Source organism: Gobio gobio, assembly GCF_949357685.1.
Source record: "Gobio gobio genome assembly, chromosome: 24".
In the NCBI taxonomy this organism is placed as follows: domain Eukaryota; kingdom Metazoa; phylum Chordata; class Actinopteri; order Cypriniformes; family Gobionidae; genus Gobio; species Gobio gobio.
Genome location: NC_137120.1, coordinates 3024978 through 3045405, shown reverse-complemented (window position 1 = coordinate 3045405; position 20428 = coordinate 3024978). Strand labels below are relative to the sequence as shown.

Sequence of the window (20428 nt, the reverse complement as noted above, 5' to 3'; positions counted from 1 at the left end):
CCGTCTAGACGTTTTTCTATCTGTCCATCCGTCTGTCTAGACGTTTTATATCTGTCCGTCTGTCTGTCCGTCTAGATGTTTATCTGTCTGTCTGTCCGTCCATCTAGAAGTTTATCTATCTGTCTGTCCGCCTGTCTTTGTCCGTCCATCTAGACGTTTATCTGTATGCCTGTCCGTCTAGATGTTTATCTATCTGTCTGTCTGTCAGTCTAGACGTTTATCTGTCTATCAGTCTGTCCGTCCGTCTAGACGTTTATCTGTTGGTCTGTCTGTCCATCTAGACGTTTATCTGTCAGTCTGTCTATCTGTCTAGACGTTTATCTACCTGTCTGTACGTCCGTCTAGACGTTTATCTGCCTGTCTGTCTGTCCGTCTAGACGTTTATCTGTCTTTCTGTCCGTCTAGACGTTTATCTGTCTGTCTGTCCGTCCAGACATTTATCTGTCTGTCTGTCCGTCTAGACGTTTATCTCTCTATCTCTCCGTCTAGACATTTATTTATCTGTCTGTCTAGACGTTTATTTATCCGTCCGTCTGTCTGTCCGTCTACATGTTTATCTGTCTATCTGTCCATCCGTCTGTTTAGATGTTTTATATCTGTCCGTCCGTCTGTCTGCCCGTCTAGATGTTTATCTGTTTGTCCATCCATCTAGAAGTTTATCTGTCTGTCTGTCCATCTGTCTCTGTCCATCCGTCTAGACGTTTATCTGTCTGTTCGTCCGTCTAGACGTTTATCTGTGTGTCTGTCCGTCTAGACGTTTATCTGTCTGTCTGTCCGTCTAGACGTTTATCTGTGTGTCTGTCCGTCTAGATGTTTATCTGTCTGTCTAGACGTTTATCTGTCTGTCTGTCCGTCTAGATGTTTATCTGTCTGTCAGTCTAGATGCGTATCTGTCTGTCTGTCCGTCTAGATGTTTATCTGTCTGTCAGTCTAGATGTTTATCTGTCTGTCTGTCCATCTAGATGTTTATCTGCCTGTCCGTCTAGATGTTTATCTGTCTATCTGTCCGTCTAGATGTTTATCTGTCTGTCTGTCCGTCTAGACATTTATCTATCCGTCTGTCTGTCCGTCTAGACATTTATCTATTATTCTGTCCGTCTCCATCCAGACATGTGTCTGTCTGTCTGTCTATCGTACCTTCACAGGTCATCATGGGTCCGGGCTCGAATCCCTCCTGACAGGAACACTCAAAACCGCCAGGAACGTTTGAGCATGTGCCATTTCCACAAGGGTTTCCAATGGAGCATTCGTCCGTATCTGTGAAGAGGGCAAATCAATCATCGGCCCGACAACCATCATTACCATCCACCTAACAAACTCATTTATGATTGGGTTGATAGTTGAAGTGGACAGTCCTCTTGTGAACTATGGGATTTGAACCTACAACCTTGCCGGTTTCGCTGTGTGTTTAGGACCGTAAACTCACCCACGCAGTTGACGCCGGTGTAGTCCAGGTTGTATCCGAAGGGACACTCGCAGCGGAAGGAGCCGTCGGTGTTGATGCACAGGCCGTTGCCGCAGATGCCCGGGTTTTCCACGCACTCGTTCATGTCTGTGGAGGCAGAGAGGCGTTATCACTGGGGAAGCGGAAGGATATACAGGCTTTAGTTGGCAGAAGTGAAGCACTTTTCTCACCCTCGCGACCTTTGGGATTCGGGACGGCCTCATGACCGTAGGGACACAACGTGTCAAACGCAGCTGCGGTGGAGAAAGGGACAAAAACACGTCACACACACAGAAGATATTCTGACGCTTGTAAAAACGTGGAGACCGGAATAGTCTACAATAAAATAGTGCATATGAGTGGGATGAGTTTGACATTCTAAAATATTAAAAACTAGATTCTATAAAACTTTAAAATGACTAAACTTTTTAGAATGACTAATTAAATGAAAAAAAAAAAATATATATATATATATATATTAGGGCTGTCAAAAGATTAATCGCGATTAATCGCATCCAAAATAAAAGTTTGTGTTTACATAATATATGTGTGTGTACTCTGTTAATTATTATTTATATATAAATACACACACAAGCATGTATATATTTAAGAAAAAAATATTACTTTTATATATAAAACATTTATATTTATATATATTATAGATTTATATAAATGTATATACAGTATATACATGCAAATATTTCTTAAATATATACATGAATGTGTGTGTATTTATATATAAATAATAATTAACAGAGTACACACACATATATTATGTAAACACAAACTTTTATTTTGGATGCGATTAATCGCGATTAATCTTTTGACAGCCCTAATATATATATATATATATATATATATATATATATATATATATAATTTTTTTTTTTTTTTTTTTTTTTTTAAATAAATAAATAATTAACATTTATATATAATATATTTTAGTACCATGAAATCCCCTTAAATATAGTTCATTGATTTGAGTGAAAGAGAAAAGGTTGTTAATGACCCTCAGTCTCGCGCGGGCACAGTTCGCAGGGGTCGCCCCATCCCTCTCCTGGCAGGAGGTTACAGCAGCACTTGGCTTTGGTGGTGTTCAGCGGTTTGGGCACCGTGCATTTACCCGCCTCAAAGCGTGTGAAGCAGAAGCTCTCGCGCGTGTCTGAGGGCATGAACACACACACACACACACATTCATGTTCATCAGCGTACTTCACACACAGAAAATAACCCTTACAAATCCCAACGCATTATAGAAAACACTCCACATACAATAAACAATAACAATAAAATAACACCAAATTTTACTAATATATTATTAAAAATCAAAAGTTATTAATGGAAAATCAAAAGTTGTGTCATGAATATTATTATGAGCTGACATGAACTGACAAAGATGAATAAATATGCATTAACTAATGGGACCAAAACATTATATGAAATATATTTATACTTATTCAGAAATATTTATATGTAAAACATAAATTCATGCTAAATACAACTAATAAAAGTCCATATATGCTCCAATCAATATTTCAACAAATAAAATACTTATTTTATACAATTTTAGTTATAAATGGAAATGTATTAAATACACTATTACATATATATAATGTTAAACATGCTAAATACAACTCATAAATCACTGTTTCATCTAATTAAATAGCAAAATATCAATATTTGCATGCATTTTTATGAATATTTTTATTTTACACAACTAATAAATTACTGTTTATTTTATTTATATAAAATAACTAGTGTAAACAATAATTAATACATTCTTAGTAATAATTTTGTTACTAAGAAATTTATTATTTAATGGCATTGTATTATATAAAACATGAAATATTAGTAATATAACATATGCATATTTCTAAATAACGTATATTTTAAATATTATATGTAAAACATAAATTCATGTTAAATACGACTAATAAAAGACCATATCTGATCCAATTACACTGCAAAATATAAACAAATCCATATTTATGAACAATAAAACTAATAAAATACTATTATTTTAAGTACAATTGTAGTTATTAATGGCGATTTATTATATAAAAACATTATGTAAAATATATATTATATTTAATATATACAACTCAAACACCCCAATTTAATCTAATTATTAGCAGAAAATGAATATTTGCATGCATATTTATGAATATTTAATAATTATTTACATAACATGATTAGTGTATACAATAATAGTTATTAATGGAAATGTATTATTTAATGGCATTGTATTGTATAAAACATGAAATATTAGTAATATAACATTTACATTTCTTTTTTTTTGAAATATTTATATGTTAAACAAATTCATGCTAAATTCAACTAATAAAATACTATTATTAAATCAAATAATAGTTATAAATGGCATTGTATTATATAAAACATGAAATATTAGTAATTTAACATGCATATTTCTAAATAACGCATATTTTAAATATTATATGTAAAACATAAATTCATGTTAAATACGACTAACAAAAGACCATATCTGATCCAATTACACTGCAAAATATCAATATTTAAACAAATCCATATTTATGAACAATAAAACGAATAAAATACTATTATTTTAAGTACAATTGTAGTTATAAACGGCGATTTATTATATAAAACATTATGTAAAATATATAATATATTTAAAAAATATATACATATTTGATGTAAAATAAATAAATGCTAAATACAACTCAAATACCCTGTTTTCATCTAATATCAATATTTATATGCATATTTATGAATATTTTTATTTACATAACATAATTAGTGTATACAGTCATAGTTATTAATGGAAATGTATTATTTAATGGCATTGTATTATATAAAACATGAAATATTAGTAATATAACATATTTAAAAAAAAAATGTTGAAATATTTATGTGTAAAACATAAATTCACGCTAAATTCAACTAATAAAATACTATTATTTACGGTGGCCCAGTAGTGCACAGCACAACACAACGAAATATAAAAAGCAAACATAAGTTCACAACACAACGAAAAAGCCACAACACAAATAAATCAAGCCACAACACAACGGAAATGCTCCCGACCACTAGGGGACTCTCGGAGCGCGGTAAAGTTAGTTTTCCTTGCATTGTTCTATAGAGAGATTCACCAATTTTACAAATATTTAAACACTACGATCAGTTTTAAGTGTGCAGTTGTATATCGACATGAAATGTCATGAAACCCAGTTGAAACATATAATTTGTATAAATTAAATTCACTTTTTTTTTATTTTCAAATTCCAATGTTGTGTTGTGCATTATTAAGTCAGTTTTACCAATACAATCAAGCTGTGGAATTTTAACATGTCTGTTTTTAAATGTTAAAAGCTAATTTAATTCATACAAATTATACCTTTGAACCAATTGGTGGAATTGGTAGACGTTCCCTTAGCGCCGTGGTATCGGGTCAAAGCATTCTCGAGCATAAATATGCAGCTATAATGCATGTAGGTGATTTTAAATTAATATTTCAAATCGATAAACAATGGTTAGCCTCCATACTGTTAAAACTAATTGTGGTATTGATTTCTTTGTAAGATTGCCGACTCTACAGAACAGTGGCAACTTTACAGCGCTCCGAGTGCCCCCGAGTGGTTGGGAGCATTTCCATTGTGTTGTGGCTTGATTTCGTTGTGTTGTGGCTTGATTTCGTTGTGTTGTGGCTTGATTTCGTTGTGTTGTGGCTTGATTTATTTGTGTTGTGGCTTTTTCGTTGTGTTGTGGCTTGATTTTGTTGTGTTGTGGCTTGTTTCCGTTGTGTTGTGGCTTGATTGTGTTGTGGCTTGATTTATTTGTGTTGTGGCTTTTTCGTTGTGTTGTGGCTTGATTTCGTTGTGTTGTGGCTTGTTTCCGTTGTGTTGTGGCTTGATTTCGTTGTGTTGTGGCTTGATTTCGTTGTGTTGTGGCTTGTTTCCGTTGTGTTGTGGCTTGTTTCCATTGTGTTGTGGCTTGATTTATTTGTGTTGTGGCTTGATTTATTTGTGTTGAGGCTTTTTCGTTATGTTGTGGCTTGATTTTGTTGTGTTGTGGCTTGTTTCCGTTGTGTTGTGGCTTGATTTTGTTGTGTTGTGGCTTGATTTATTTGTGTTGTGGCTTGATTTCGTTGTGTTGTGGCTTGATTTATTTGTGTTGTGGCTTGATTTCGTTGTGGCTTGATTTCGTTGTGTTGAGGCTTGATTCCGTTGTGTTGTGGCTTGATTTCGTTGTGTTGTGGCTTGATTTCGTTGTGTTGTGGCTTGATTTCGTTGTGTTGTGGCTTGATTCCGTTGTTTTGTGGCTTGATTTCGTTGTGTTGTGGCTTGATTTATTTGTGTTGTGGCTTGATTTCGTTGTGTTGTGGCTTGATTTATTTGTGTTGTGGCTTGATTTTGTTGTGTTGTGGCTTGATTTCTTTGTGTTGTAGCTTGATTTCGTTGTGTTGTGGCTTGATTTCGTTGTGTTGTGGCTTGATTCCGTTGTTTTGTGGCTTGATTTCGTTGTGTTGTGGCTTGATTTATTTGTGTTGTGGCTTGATTTCGTTGTGTTGTGGCTTGATTTATTTGTGTTGTGGCTTGATTTCGTTGTGTTGTGGCTTGATTTCTTTGTGTTGTGGCTTGATTTCGTTGTGTTGTGGCTTGATTTCGTTGTGTTGTGGCTTGATTTATTTGTGTTGTGGCTTGATTTTGTTGTGTTGTGGCTTGATTTCTTTGTGTTGTGGCTTGATTTCGTTGTGTTGTGGCTTGATTTCGTTGTGTTGTGGCTTGATTTATTTGTGTTGTGGCTTGATTTCGTTGTGTTGTGGCTTGATTTCGTTGTGTTGTGGATTTCGTTGTGTTGTGGATTTCGTTGTGTTGTGGATTTCGTTGTGTTGTGGATTTCGTTGTGTTGTGGCTTGATTTCGTTGTGTTGTGGATTTCGTTGTGTTGTGGATTTCGTTGTGTTGTGGCTTGATTTCGTTGTGTTGTGGCTTGATTTCGTTGTGTTGTGGATTTCGTTGTGTTGTGGCTTGATTTCGTTGTGTTGTGGATTTCGTTGTGTTGTGGATTTCGTTGTGTTGTGGATTTCGTTGTGTTGTGGCTTGATTTCGTTGTGTTGTGGCTTGATTTCGTTGTGTTGTGGATTTCGTTGTGTTGTGGCTTGATTTCGTTGTGTTGTGGATTTCGTTGTGTTGTGGCTTGATTTCGTTGTGTTGTAAACTTATGTTTGATTTTTATATTTCGTTGTGTTGTGCACTACTGGGCCACCGTAATTATTATATAAAAGAATAGTTATAAATGGCAACATATTCTATAAATCATAAAATATGATCAATATATAAAATAGACATCTAACTGTAAATATTTATCTAACTATCACATATGTTGTATTGTCCAGGATCTCACCGAAGCAGCGGCGGCCGTTGTCGGACAGAACGAAGCCGGGCTGGCAGATGCACTGGAAGCTTCCCGGCGTGTTTTTGCAGGTGCCGAACTGACAGATGTTGGGCTCCACGCTGCACTCGTTGATGTCTGTGGAGGAAGAACACAGGAAGAGGTGAAGGACGAGCGCGGGTCACGTGATCACGCCAGCGAGTGTGGGTCAATCTGTCCTTCTTACCCACACACTTGTCGTTCTGCACCTCGTATCCGGGAGGACAGATGCAGCGGAACGACCCGTCCAGATTCTGGCAGGTTCCCGGCTGGCAGGCGCCCGGCAGCGTCACACACTCGTTGATATCTGACCCGTCACAAACACACACACACTTCACTACATATACACACATTCATGCTGGGGGAGCTGCTCTCAAACGAGCTTCCCACATTACACAATCATCAGACGTTCATAATCATATTTACACTAGGGCTGTCAAAAGATTAATCGCGATTAATCGCATCCAAAATAAAAGTTTGTGTTTACATAATATATGTGTGTGTACTCTGTTAATTATTATTTGTATATAAATACACACACAAGCATGTATATATTTAAGAAAAAAATATTATTTTTATATATAAAACATTTATATTTATATATATTATAGATTATATAAATGTATATACAGTATATACATGCAAATATTTCTTAAATATATACATGAATGTGTGTGTATTTATATATAAATAATAATTAACAGAGTACACACACATATATTATGTAAACACAAACTTTTATTTTGGATGCGATTAATCGCGATTAATCTTTTGACAGCCCTAATTTACACATTTACACAATGTTTAACTTACCTAGTACTTTTTATTAATCGATTATAATATCTATTATTAATTGATATTATTGTTAATTGATAATTGCAAATATATGTGTGTGTGTGTATATACGTACACACACACACATATTTACAAACTTTTGTTAGATGCGATTAATCGATTTGATAGCACTATTTTATATACATAAAACAATAGTTACAAATGGCAACATTAGATAAATATATGAAATTTTAAATATGTAAAACAAATAGTATTAATATTTATAAATAAATATAGTTTTATTTATGAATATTTACTTATTATATACAATATTATTAATTATTATTATTTTATAATAAAATAATACAATTTAAAACAATGATAAAATAAAATCACATTTATATTCATTATTATTTTTTATATTATACACTAAGTAAAAAACACACCCTATTTCATCTAAATAAAATCATATTTATTCATGGCAATGTATTATATACACATTATATAAAATATATGAAGTATTACTAATATTTATTTTATTTATAAATATTTATATGCAAAACATAAAATGTAACCCTAACCCTACATCATTTAATTAATCCGCAAAATAATATTTCAACAAATTAATATTTAACAATCTACACTAGGTACGATTACTAAACCCTACTTTATATACAGGAAATTATAGTTATCAATGTTACCATAGAACATAAACATTATATGAAATATTACTAACAAATATTTATTACATATCATGCTAAATATGAAACGCCATATTTCATCTAACGGCAAAATTTCTATATTTACACGCTGTATTATATAAAATGTTGAAATATTAGTAATATTATATACACTGAACTAAATTACACTAAAGTCCAATTTTTCATAAGCTGAACTCAAAGATCTAAGACGTTTTCGATGTACACAAAAGGCCTGTTTCTCTCAAATATTGTTCACAAATCTAAATCTGTGTTAGTGAGCACTTCTCTTTTGCCGAGATAATCATCCACCTCACAGGTGTGGCGGATCAAGAGGCTGATTAGACAGCGGGATTATTGCACAGGTGTGCCACAATAAAATTGAGCGCAATGCCACAAATGTCGCAAGTTTATCGTTTTGTAAATGAAATAAGGGCTGAGACTGTTATTTTGTCACTGTAACTCTACGTGTGTTTCCTCTGCTGGCTCTTTCCTGATGGACTGTACGGGTCTTCAGGTGTGTTATTAACTTAATGTCACAGAAACTCTTCCTGGATAAACAGGAAAGGCTTGTCGATCGGCAGGAAGGTTTCAGGGATCAGTCGTGAGGTTCGTCGGCTCTTACCCACGCAGTTCTTTCCGTCCGGCGTCAGATTATATCCGTCCAGACACAGACACCTGAAGGAGCCCAGGCTGTTGATGCACTGGCCGTTCCTGCACACCTGACTGGCGTGAGCGCTGCACTCGTCGATGTCTGACACACACACACACACACACACACAGTTAGATGTTAAATCCACAGTTGCTATTAGAATCAAGTATGAATGATGATCAATATTGTGACAAAACATCCAACATTACATTATATTCGCCATTTTCATAGCACACTTCTTGCTCATACACTGTATTTAGCATAATATCCCATATTTCATAATAGGCGAAGACCCTACATTTTGGATTTTGCTTCTTAAATTATTGCTTATAATAATCAGACATCCTTAATGCAAAAATGTATTTTCTCTTTGGCAGTCTAAAGGGCATTTTATCTGAAGAAAAAGCTGAAAGCATGAACATTTATTATAGTAAATATTTTGAAAAAAAAAAAAGAAATTGTAAAATAAATGCAAAAAAAAATATTTTCCCATTGGGCATTTTTGTCTTAAAAGTTAAATGCACATGCTTTCTGCCTTTTTTGATAATATTTTGTAAAAAATTATAATTAAAAAATATATATTTTTGGCATTTTATCTTAAGAAAAGGCATAAAGCATGAGCATTTATTATATTAAATATTTTGGGGAATTTTCTTTTTTAAATAAATGCAAAAATATATATTTTCTCATTGGACTCATTTTGTCTTAAAAATTAATTGACATGATTTCTGCCTTTTTAGATGATATTTTGTAAAAAAAAATAATTTATAAAAATGTAAAAATATATGTTCTTTTTGGCATTTTATCTTAAGAAAAAGCATAAAGCATGAACATTTATTATAGTAAATATTTTGTAGATATTTAATAAAATATATGCAAAATATATGTTCTTTTTGGACATTTTGTCTTAAAATAAATGCACATGCTTTCTGCCTCTTTTAGTAAATAGTTTGTAAAAGATAATTCATTAAATATATGCACAAATATATTCTATCTTTGGCATTAACATGCATTTATTGAATTTTTTGTAAAAAAATGTATCTTTAAAAATCTTAAATATGATAAAAATGTATCTTTTTTGTAAAATAAACCTTTAAAGTGATCCACAGAGAGATTTGTTGATCACATTAAAACAAAAATAAAACATGAAACTATTTTTAACTGCTGACGTATGCAAATGTATGCATATATTTAAGATTTTTTATTGTAAAATGTCATTTTAAAATGGCAAAATTTCATTTTGATTAAAGGAAACATTTCAGTTACTGCTGACAACATGCTTCTTGTTTTTTATTTTTTTTTACAATATTACAATTATAATTAATATAATAATTATAATATAATATAAATAATTAATAATATGAATTATTTTAATTATGTATTTAAAGAGTTTAAATGGTCAAAACTGTAATGTTTCATTAATCCGATCAGAAACTGAAACAAAAACCAAAATCATAAAAGAAGCTTTTTTTTGTTGTTGCTTTAAATAAAATAAATGTTAACGGAAATAAATAAATTCATTTCGCTTAACTTGATGTATTAAAATAACTAAAACTGAAATAAAAATTAATTACTAATATATAGACTTATTAAAGAAACAAATAAACCACAACAAAATGACTAAAACTTGAACTAAAATGTAAAAGTAAAAAGTCCCAATGTGACTAAAGTAGTGACTGTGATTGGTCTAACAGCATGCAGTTGATGTTGATCTAACAGTGTGTGTGTGTGTGTGTGTGTGTGTGTGTGTGTGTGTGTGTGTGTGTGTGTGTGTGTGTGTGTGTGTAACTCCCCCATGCAGTCGTTGTTGATCAGTGTGTGTGTGTGTGTGTAACTCCCCCATGCAGTCGTTGTTGATCTAACAGTGTGTGTGTGTGTGTGTGTGTGTGTGTGTGTGTGTGTGTGTGTGTGTGTGTGTGTGTGTGTGTGTGTGTGTGTGTGTGTGTGTGTGACTCACCCATGCAGTCGTTGTTGTGTGTGAGCTCGAAGCCGGGGAAGCACAGGCAGTTGTACGAGCCCACGGTGTTCTTACAGGTGCCGTTCCCACACGGCTGCCGGTCGCACTCGTCGATATCTGCCGGACACAATGATGACATCACACGTCAGGATCCACACCAGGCCGCGTGAAGACCAGCGCAGACGCTCACACACTCACACACACACTCACCCATGCACATGGTCTGGTCCAGGGTGGTCTTGAAGCCGTTGTGGCACAGACAGCGGAAGCTGCCCTGAGTGTCGATACACTCGCCGTGACTGCAGATGTTCGGGATCTCCTGACACTCGTTACGGTCTGAGGAGCGGAGAGAGTTATTCACTTTAGAGTTATACTTTTCATCTTATTTTAGTTCAATCCTGACAACTCTCTGAATAATTGCTCATTCTATTACAGCTCATTCTATTACGGCTCATTCTATTACGGCTCATTCTATTACGGCTCATTCTATTACGGCTCATTCTATTACGGCTCATTCGGCTCATTCTATTACGTCTCATTCTATTACGGCTCATTCTATCACGGCTCATTCTATTACGGCTCATTCTATTACGGCTCATTCTATTACGGCTCATTCGGCTCATTCTATTACGTCTCATTCTATCACGGCTCATTCTATCACGGCTCATTCTATCACGGCTCATTCTATTACGGATCATTCTATTACGGCTCATTCTATTACGGCTCATTCGGCTCATTCTATTACGTCTCATTCTATTACGGCTCATTCTATCACGGCTCATTCTATTACGGCTCATTCTATTACGGCTCATTCTATTACGGCTCATTCGGCTCATTCTATTACGTCTCATTCTATCACGGCTCATTCTATTACGGCTCATTCTATTACGGCTCATTCTATCACGGCTCATTCTATTACGTCTCATTCTATTACGGCTCATTCTATCACGGCTCATTCTATTACGGCTCATTCTATTACGTCTCATTCTATTACGGCTCATTCTATCACGGCTCATTCTATTACGGCTCATTCGGCTCATTCTATTACGGCTCATTCTATTACGTCTCATTCTATTACGGCTCATTCTATTACGTCTCATTCTATTACGGCTCATTCTATTACGGCTCATTCTATTACGGCTCATTCTATCACGGCTCATTCGGCTCATTCTATTACGTCTCATTCTATTACGGCTCATTCTATCACGGCTCATTCTATTACGTCTCATTCTATTACGGCTCATTCTATCACGGCTCATTCTATTACGGCTCATTCTATTACGTCTCATTCTATTACGGCTCATTCTATCACGGCTCATTCTATTACGGCTCATTCGGCTCATTCTATTACGGCTCATTCTATTACGTCTCATTCTATTACGGCTCATTCTATTACGTCTCATTCTATTACGGCTCATTCTATTACGGCTCATTCTATTACGGCTCATTCTATCACGGCTCATTCTATTACGGCTCATTCTATCACGGCTCATTCTATTACGGCTCATTCTATTACGGCTCATTCTATTACGGCTCATTCTATTACGGCTCATTCTATCACGGCTCATTCTATTACGGCTCATTCTATCACGGCTCACAGCTTATTCTATTACGGCTCATTCTATTACGGCTCATTCGGCTCATTCTATTACGTCTCATTCTATTACGGCTCATTCTATCACGGCTCATTCTATTACGTCTCATTCTATTACGGCTCATTCTATCACGGCTCATTCTATCACGGCTCATTCTATTACGGCTCATTCTATTACGTCTCATTCTATTACGGCTCATTCTATCACGGCTCATTCTATCACGGCTCATTCTATCACGGCTCATTCTATTACGGCTCATTCTATTACGTCTCATTCTATTACGGCTCATTCTATTACGTCTCATTCTATCACGGCTCATTCTATTACGGCTCATTCTATCACGGCTCATTCTATTACGGCTCATTCTATTACGGCTCATTCTATTACGGCTCATTCTATCACGGCTCATTCTATTACGGCTCATTCTATTACGGCTCATTCTATTACGGCTCATTCTATCACGGCTCATTCTATCACGGCTCATTCTATTACGGCTCATTCTATTAAGGCTCATTCTATTACGGCTCATTCTAATATGGCTCATTCTATCACGGCTCATTCTATTACGGCTCATTCTATTACGGCTCATTCTATCACGGCTCATTCTATTACGGCTCATTCTATCACGGCTCATTCTATTACGGCTCATTCTATCACGGCTCATTCTATTACGTCTCATTATATCACGGCTCACGGCTCATTCTATCACGGCCCATTTTATCACGGCTCATTCTATTACGGCTCATTCTATTAAGGCTCATTCTATTACGGCTCATTCTAATATGGCTCATTCTATCACGGCTCATTCTATCACGGCTCATTCTATTACGGCTCATTCTATTACGGCTCATTCTATCACGGCTCATTCTATTACGGCTCATTCTATCACGGCTCATTCTATCACGGCTCATTCTATTACGTCTCATTATATCACGGCTCACGGCTCATTCTATTACGGCTCATTTTATCACGGCTCATTCTATTACGGCTCATTTTATCACGGCTCATTCTATTACGGCTCATTCTATTACGGCTCATTCTATTATGGCTCATTCTATCACGGCTCATTCTATCACGGCTCATTCTTTTACGGCTCATTCTATTACGGCTCATTCTATTACGGCTCATTCTATCACGGCTCATTCTATCACGGCTCATTCTATTATGGCTCATTCTATCACGGCTCATTCTATTACGGCTCATTCTATCACGGCTCATTCTATTACGGCTCATTCTATTACGGCTCATTCTATTACGTCTCATTCTATCACGGCTCATTCTATTACGGCTCATTCTATCACGGCTCATTCTATTACGGCTCATTCTATCACGGCTCATTCTATTACGGCTCATTCTATCACGGCTCATGGCTCATTCTATCACGGCTCATTCTATTACGGCTCATTCTATTACGGCTCATTCTATCACGGCTCATTCTATTACGGCTCATTCTATTACGGCTCATTCTATCACGGCTCATTCTATTACGGCTCATTCTATTACGGCTCATTCTATCACGGCTCATTCTATTACGTCTCATTCTATCACGGCTCATTCTATTACGGCTCATTCTATTACGGCTCATTCTATCACGGCTCATTCTATTACGGCTCATTCTATTACGGCTCATTCTATCACGGCTCATTCTATTACGTCTCATTCTATCACGGCTCACGGCTCATTCTATCACGGCTCATTCTATTACGGCTCACGGCTCATTCTATCACGGCTCATTCTATTACGGCTCATTCTATCACGGCTCATTCTATTACGTCTCATTCTATCACGGCTCATTCTATCACGGCTCATTCTATTACGGCTCATTCTATTACGGCTCATTCTATCATGGCTCATTCTATCACGGCTCATTCTATTACGGCTCATTCTATTACGGCTCATTCTATCACGGCTCATTCTATTACGGCTCATTCTATCACGGCTCACGGCTCATTCTATCACGGCTCATTCTATCACGGCTCATTCTATCACGGCTCATTCTATTACGGCTCATTCTATCACGGCTCATTCTATCACGGCTCATTCTATCACGGCTCATTCTATCACGGCTCATTCTATTACGGCTCATTCTATTACGGCTCATTCTATTACGGCTCATTCTATCACGGCTCATTCTATTACGGCTCATTCTATCACGGCTCATTCTATTAAGGCTCATTCTATCACGGCTCACTGCTCATTCTATTACGTCTCATTCTATCACGGCTCATTCTATTACGGCTCATTCTATCACGGCTCATTCTATCACGGCTCATTCTATCACGGCTCACAGCTTATTCTATTACGGCTCATTCTATCACGGCTCATTCTATTACGTCTCATTCTATCACGGCTCATTCTATTACGGCTCATTCTATCACGGCTCATTCTATCACGGCTCACGGCTCATTCTATTACGTCTCATTCTATCACGGCTCACTGCTCATTCTATTACGTCTCATTCTATCACGGCTCATTCTATTACGTCTCATTCTATCACGGCTCATTCTATCACGGCTCATTCTATCACGGCTCATTCTATCACGGCTCATTCTATTACGGCTCATTCTATTACGGCTCATTCTATTACGGCTCATTCTATTACGGCTCATTCTATCACGGCTCATTCTATTAAGGCTCATTCTATTACGGCTCATTCTATCACGGCTCATTCTATTATGGCTCATTCTATCACGGCTCATTCTATTACGGCTCATTCTATTACGGCTCATTCTATCACGGCTCATTCTATTAAGGCTCATTCTATTACGGCTCATTCTATCACGGCTCATTCTATTATGGCTCATTCTATCACGGCTCATTCTATCACGGCTCATTCTTTTACGGCTCATTCTATTACGGCTCATTCTATCACGGCTCATTCTATTATGGCTCATTCTATCACGGCTCATTCTATTATGGCTCATTCTATCACGGCTCATTCTATCACTGCTCATTCTTTTACGGCTCATTCTATTACGGCTCATTCTATCACGGCTCATTCTATTATGGCTCATTCTTTTACGGCTCATTCTATTACGTCTCATTCTATCACGGCTCATTCTATCACGGCTCATTCTTTTACGGCTCATTCTATTACGGCTCATTCTATCATGGCTCACGGCTCATTCTATTACGGCTCATTCTATCACGGCTCATTCTATCACGGCTCATTCTATTACGGCTCATTCTATCACGGCTCATTCTATTACGGCTCATTCTATCACGGCTCATTCTATCACGGCTCATTCTATTACGGCTCATTCTATCACGGCTCATTCTATCACGGCTCATTCTATCACGGCTCATTCTATCACGGCTCATTCTATTACGGCTCATTCTATCACGGCTCATTCTATTACGGCTCATTCTATTATGGCTCATTCTATTACGTCTCATTCTATCACGGCTCACGGCTCATTCTATTACGGCTCATTCTATCACGGCTCATTCTATTACGGCTCATTCTATTACGGCTCATTCTATTACGGCTCATTCTATTACGGCTCATTCTATCACGGCTCATTCTATCACGGCTCATTCTATTACGGCTCATTCTATCACGGCTCATTCTATTACGGCTCATTCTATTATGGCTCATTCTATCACGGCTCATTCTATCACGGCTCATTCTATTATGGCTCATTCTATTACGGCTCATTCTATCACGGCTCATTCTATCACGGCTCATTCTATTACGGCTCATTCTATTATGGCTCATTCTATTACGGCTCATTCTATCACGGCTCATTCTATTACGGCTCATTCTATCACGGCTCATTCTATTACGTCTCATTCTATCACGGCTCACGGCTCATTCTATCACGGCTCATTCTATCACGGCTCATTCTATTACGGCTCATTCTATTACGTCTCATTCTATCACGGCTCACGGCTCATTCTATCACGGCTCATTCTATTACGTCTCATTCTATCATGGCTCACGGCTCATTCTATTACGTCTCATTCTATCACGGCTCATTCTATCACGGCTCATTCTTTTACGGCTCATTCTATTACGGCTCATTCTATTACGGCTCATTCTATCACGGCTCATTCTATCACGGCTCATTCTATTACGGCTCATTCTATCACGGCTCATTCTATTACGGCTCATTCTATTATGGCTCATTCTATCACGGCTCATTCTATTACGGCTCATTCTATTACGGCTCATTCTATCACGGCTCATTCTATCACGGCTCATTCTATTACGGCTCATTCTATCACGGCTCATGGCTCATTCTATTACGTCTCATTCTATCACGGCTCATTCTATCACGGCTCATTCTTTTACGGCTCATTCTATTACGGCTCATTCTATTACGGCTCATTCTATCACGGCTCATTCTATCACGGCTCATTCTATTACGGCTCATTCTATCACGGCTCATTCTATTATGGCTCATTCTATTACGTCTCATTCTATTACGGCTCATTCTATTACGGCTCATTCTATCACGGCTCATTCTATCACGGCTCATTCTATTACGGATCATTCTATCACGGCTCATTCTATCACGGCTCATTCTATCACGGCTCATTCTATTACGGCTCATTCTATCACGGCTCATTCTATTACGGCTCATTCTATCACGGCTCATTCTATCACGGCTCATTCTATCACGGCTCATTCTATCACGGCTCATTCTATCACGGCTCATTCTATCACGGCTCATTCTATTACGGCTCATTCTATTATGGCTCATTCTATTACGTCTCATTCTATCACGGCTCATTCTATTACGTCTCATTCTATTACGGCTCATTCTATTACGGCTCATTCTATCACGGCTCATTCTATCACGGCTCATTCTATCACGGCTCATTCTATCACGGCTCATTCTATTACGGCTCATTCTATTACGGCTCATTCTATTATGGCTCATTCTATTACGTCTCATTCTATTACGGCTCATTCTATTATGGCTCATTCTATCACGGCTCATTCTATTACGGCTCATTCTATTACGGCTCATTCTATCACGGCTCATTCTATCACGGCTCATTCTATCACGGCTCATTCTATCACGGCTCATTCTATCACGGCTCATTCTATCACGGCTCATTCTATTACGGCTCATTCTATTACGGCTCATTCTATTATGGCTCATTCTATTACGTCTCATTCTATTACGGCTCATTCTATTATGGCTCATTCTATCACGGCTCATTCTATTACGTCTCATTCTATTACGTCTCATTCTATTACGGATCATTCTATTACGGCTCATTCTATTACGGCTCATTCTATCACGGCTCATTCTATCACGGCTCATTCTATTACGGATCATTATATTATGGCTCATTCTATCACGGCTCATTCTATTAAGGATCATTCTATTATGGCTCATTCTATCACGGCTCATTCTATTATGGCTCATTCTATCACGGCTCATTCTATTAAGGATCATTCTATTATGGCTCATTCTATCACGGCTCATTCTATTACGGCTCATTCTATTATGGCTCATTCTATCACGGCTCATTCTATTACGGATCATTCTATTACGGCTCATTCTATTAAGGCTCATTCTATTACGGCTCATTCTATCACGGCTCATTCTATTACGGCTCATTCTATTACGGCTCATTCTATCACGGCTTATTCTATCACGGCTCATTCTATTCTATTTTACTGTTTTCATTGGTCAAAGCAGGAGACGCACTCACCTAGGCACGCTCCGCTGGGCGACAGCTTGAATCCGGCTGAACATTCGCAGCGGTAGCTGCCGGGGATGTTGATGCAGTTGGCGTTGCGCTGGCACAGGTTGTCACCGCTATTGCACTCGTCAATATCTGAGGTCGGAAAAGGCGTAAGTCGAGAAATATGACAATAATCTTTGGTGAAAATGCGTCGGCGGGGTCGCTACCTTCACAAATGAGCAGGATGTTGTTGTAGCTGAAGCCCATGGGACACTCGCAGCGGAAACTCCCGATCTGGTTGATGCACACGCCGTTAAGGCAGAGGACCTGGATCTGGCTACACTCGTCGATATCTGACGGAGGTTGTGCAGAAACGTTAGCATGATCTGTTCGGTTCATGCAGCCTTTTATGCTGTTGAAAAGTGATGTTTAGGTCGAACTCACCAACGGGTTTTCCAGTGAGAATGTCGATGATGAAACCAGGAACCTGATTTCCACACAGAAGCTGGTACTCGGCTACAGGACACAGAAATAACCACAGATCCGTGTGAATATTCAAACTAGCAGCAGCGTCAGGTATTACTGACCGTCAGGACACACTCACAGGTGGCCGGGGTCGGACAGGCCTCGCAGGGTCTGTTCCAGGCTTTGCCCACGTTATACGAGCAACAGCACATCTTCTTGGTCATGTTGAAGGACAGCTCATTCTCGCAGGTGTCGTTGAAGTTGCGGTAACACACGCTCTTTCTCATATCTGCACATCCAAGAGGAAAAACACACAAAATGAGCCCAAAGGCCCCAGATTAAGAGGCAGAGCACTAGATGACGAGGTCTTACCCATGCAGTTGTTTCCTCCGTTGACCTGCATGTATTCGGGCGGACAGACGCAGGTGTAGTTACCCAGCGTGTTGTAGCAGGTTCCCGGGCCGCAGATGCCGATGTGCACCGTGCATTCATCAATATCTGTGCGAGAATCAGTCAATCAATATCAGTATTCAGCCACTCAAACACCTCCAACTGTTTCCGTCGTGTTGCCCCTTTTGTTGATGTTTGCAGAAATTTTGAGAATAGTTTTTATTTCATTTCAAGTAAATTACAAAAACAATTAAAATAGTTCCTAAATCAAGATCATTAAACTTCAATACATATACAATTAAAATTAAGTAAATTAAATGATTAAAATATGAATAGATATTAAAATACTCAAAAAAATGTATATACAATTATTTAATTACAAGTTACATTCATAAATCAAAGTTACTAAACATTAAACTTCAATAAATATTAAAGTAAATTAAATGATTAAAATATACCATCAATTGAAATATAAATATCTAAATATTTACATTTCAATTATATACATTTATATTATATACATCATTTACATTATATACAAATTATAAAATGTACATTTAAATAATATATATGTTTTAAATTACAAATAAACAAACTAATAAATTATTTCATAAAAATGAATTTAGGTTACTAAACATTACAATTAATCAATCAAAATATTAATATACATTTAATTAATTCATAAAAAAGGTTACTAAACATTAAAATGAATTGATTAAAATATGAATATAAATACAAATATGAATATCAATTTGATGTAAATATTTAATTGAAAAATAAATGCTAAAAAATGTTTCATTCACTATTTTTATTATTTTATTAAAAGTAAATTACACAAACAAATCAATATAATTCATAAGAAATTAATTACAATTAATCAATCAAAATATGAATATAAATGTAAATATTAATTTAATATAAATATTTAATTTAAATATTAAAACAAAATATTTAGTTAAAAGTCATATAAATTAATTCAAAATAAATGAATTAAGGTTACTAGTTATTAATATTTAATCGATCAAAAAAACTACTCAAGCTCAAATGACCTTCGCAGATGCGCGTCTCCTCGTTGAGGTAGTATCCGGCGGGACATTCGCACTGGAAGCTGCCGAAGGTGTTGACACAGTTTCCCCCCTGGCACAGGCCGGGCAGCTCCTGGCATTCGTCTATGTCTGATGTGCGACAGGGAGAGAGAGAGAGAGTCATTATCACAAACACTCCAGGCTTCATCTTGCTGCCCGCGGCCCGATTCGTCCTTACCCTCCAGGATGACTGTGATGGGGTTCGGCCGGAAGCCTTCTCCTCCGGGACACAGGGTTTTATACTCGGCTGTGAGGAGACATCAGGACATCAGTGAAGGGGGAAATCCAGCAGAGGTTTGGCTCATGTGTGTGTA

At 36.9% G+C, this 20428-nt stretch overlaps 1 protein-coding gene across 1 annotated transcript in view; it reads right to left on the bottom strand.

Annotated features, from left to right (window-relative positions):
• Nucleotides 1-1078: 1078 nt before the first annotated feature.
• LOC307120811 (fibrillin-2-like) overlaps nt 1079-20428 on the bottom strand; it is a gene marked incomplete at its 3' end in the record, with an annotated part of 79845 nt that continues 60495 nt past the window's right edge. The window contains exons 38-53 of the mRNA XM_079807986.1: nt 20293-20361; nt 20079-20204; nt 19012-19137; nt 18779-18928; nt 18619-18690; nt 18402-18527; nt 18202-18327; nt 11147-11272; nt 10937-11053; nt 8953-9081; nt 7043-7162; nt 6829-6954; nt 2454-2606; nt 1636-1698; nt 1427-1552; nt 1079-1257 (exon numbers count right to left, since the gene is read on the bottom strand). Coding sequence (XP_079664112.1) covers nt 1079-1257; nt 1427-1552; nt 1636-1698; nt 2454-2606; nt 6829-6954; nt 7043-7162; nt 8953-9081; nt 10937-11053; nt 11147-11272; nt 18202-18327; nt 18402-18527; nt 18619-18690; nt 18779-18928; nt 19012-19137; nt 20079-20204; nt 20293-20361 — 1934 coding nt within the window. The remainder of the gene's footprint in view (nt 1258-1426; nt 1553-1635; nt 1699-2453; nt 2607-6828; nt 6955-7042; nt 7163-8952; nt 9082-10936; nt 11054-11146; nt 11273-18201; nt 18328-18401; nt 18528-18618; nt 18691-18778; nt 18929-19011; nt 19138-20078; nt 20205-20292; nt 20362-20428) is intronic.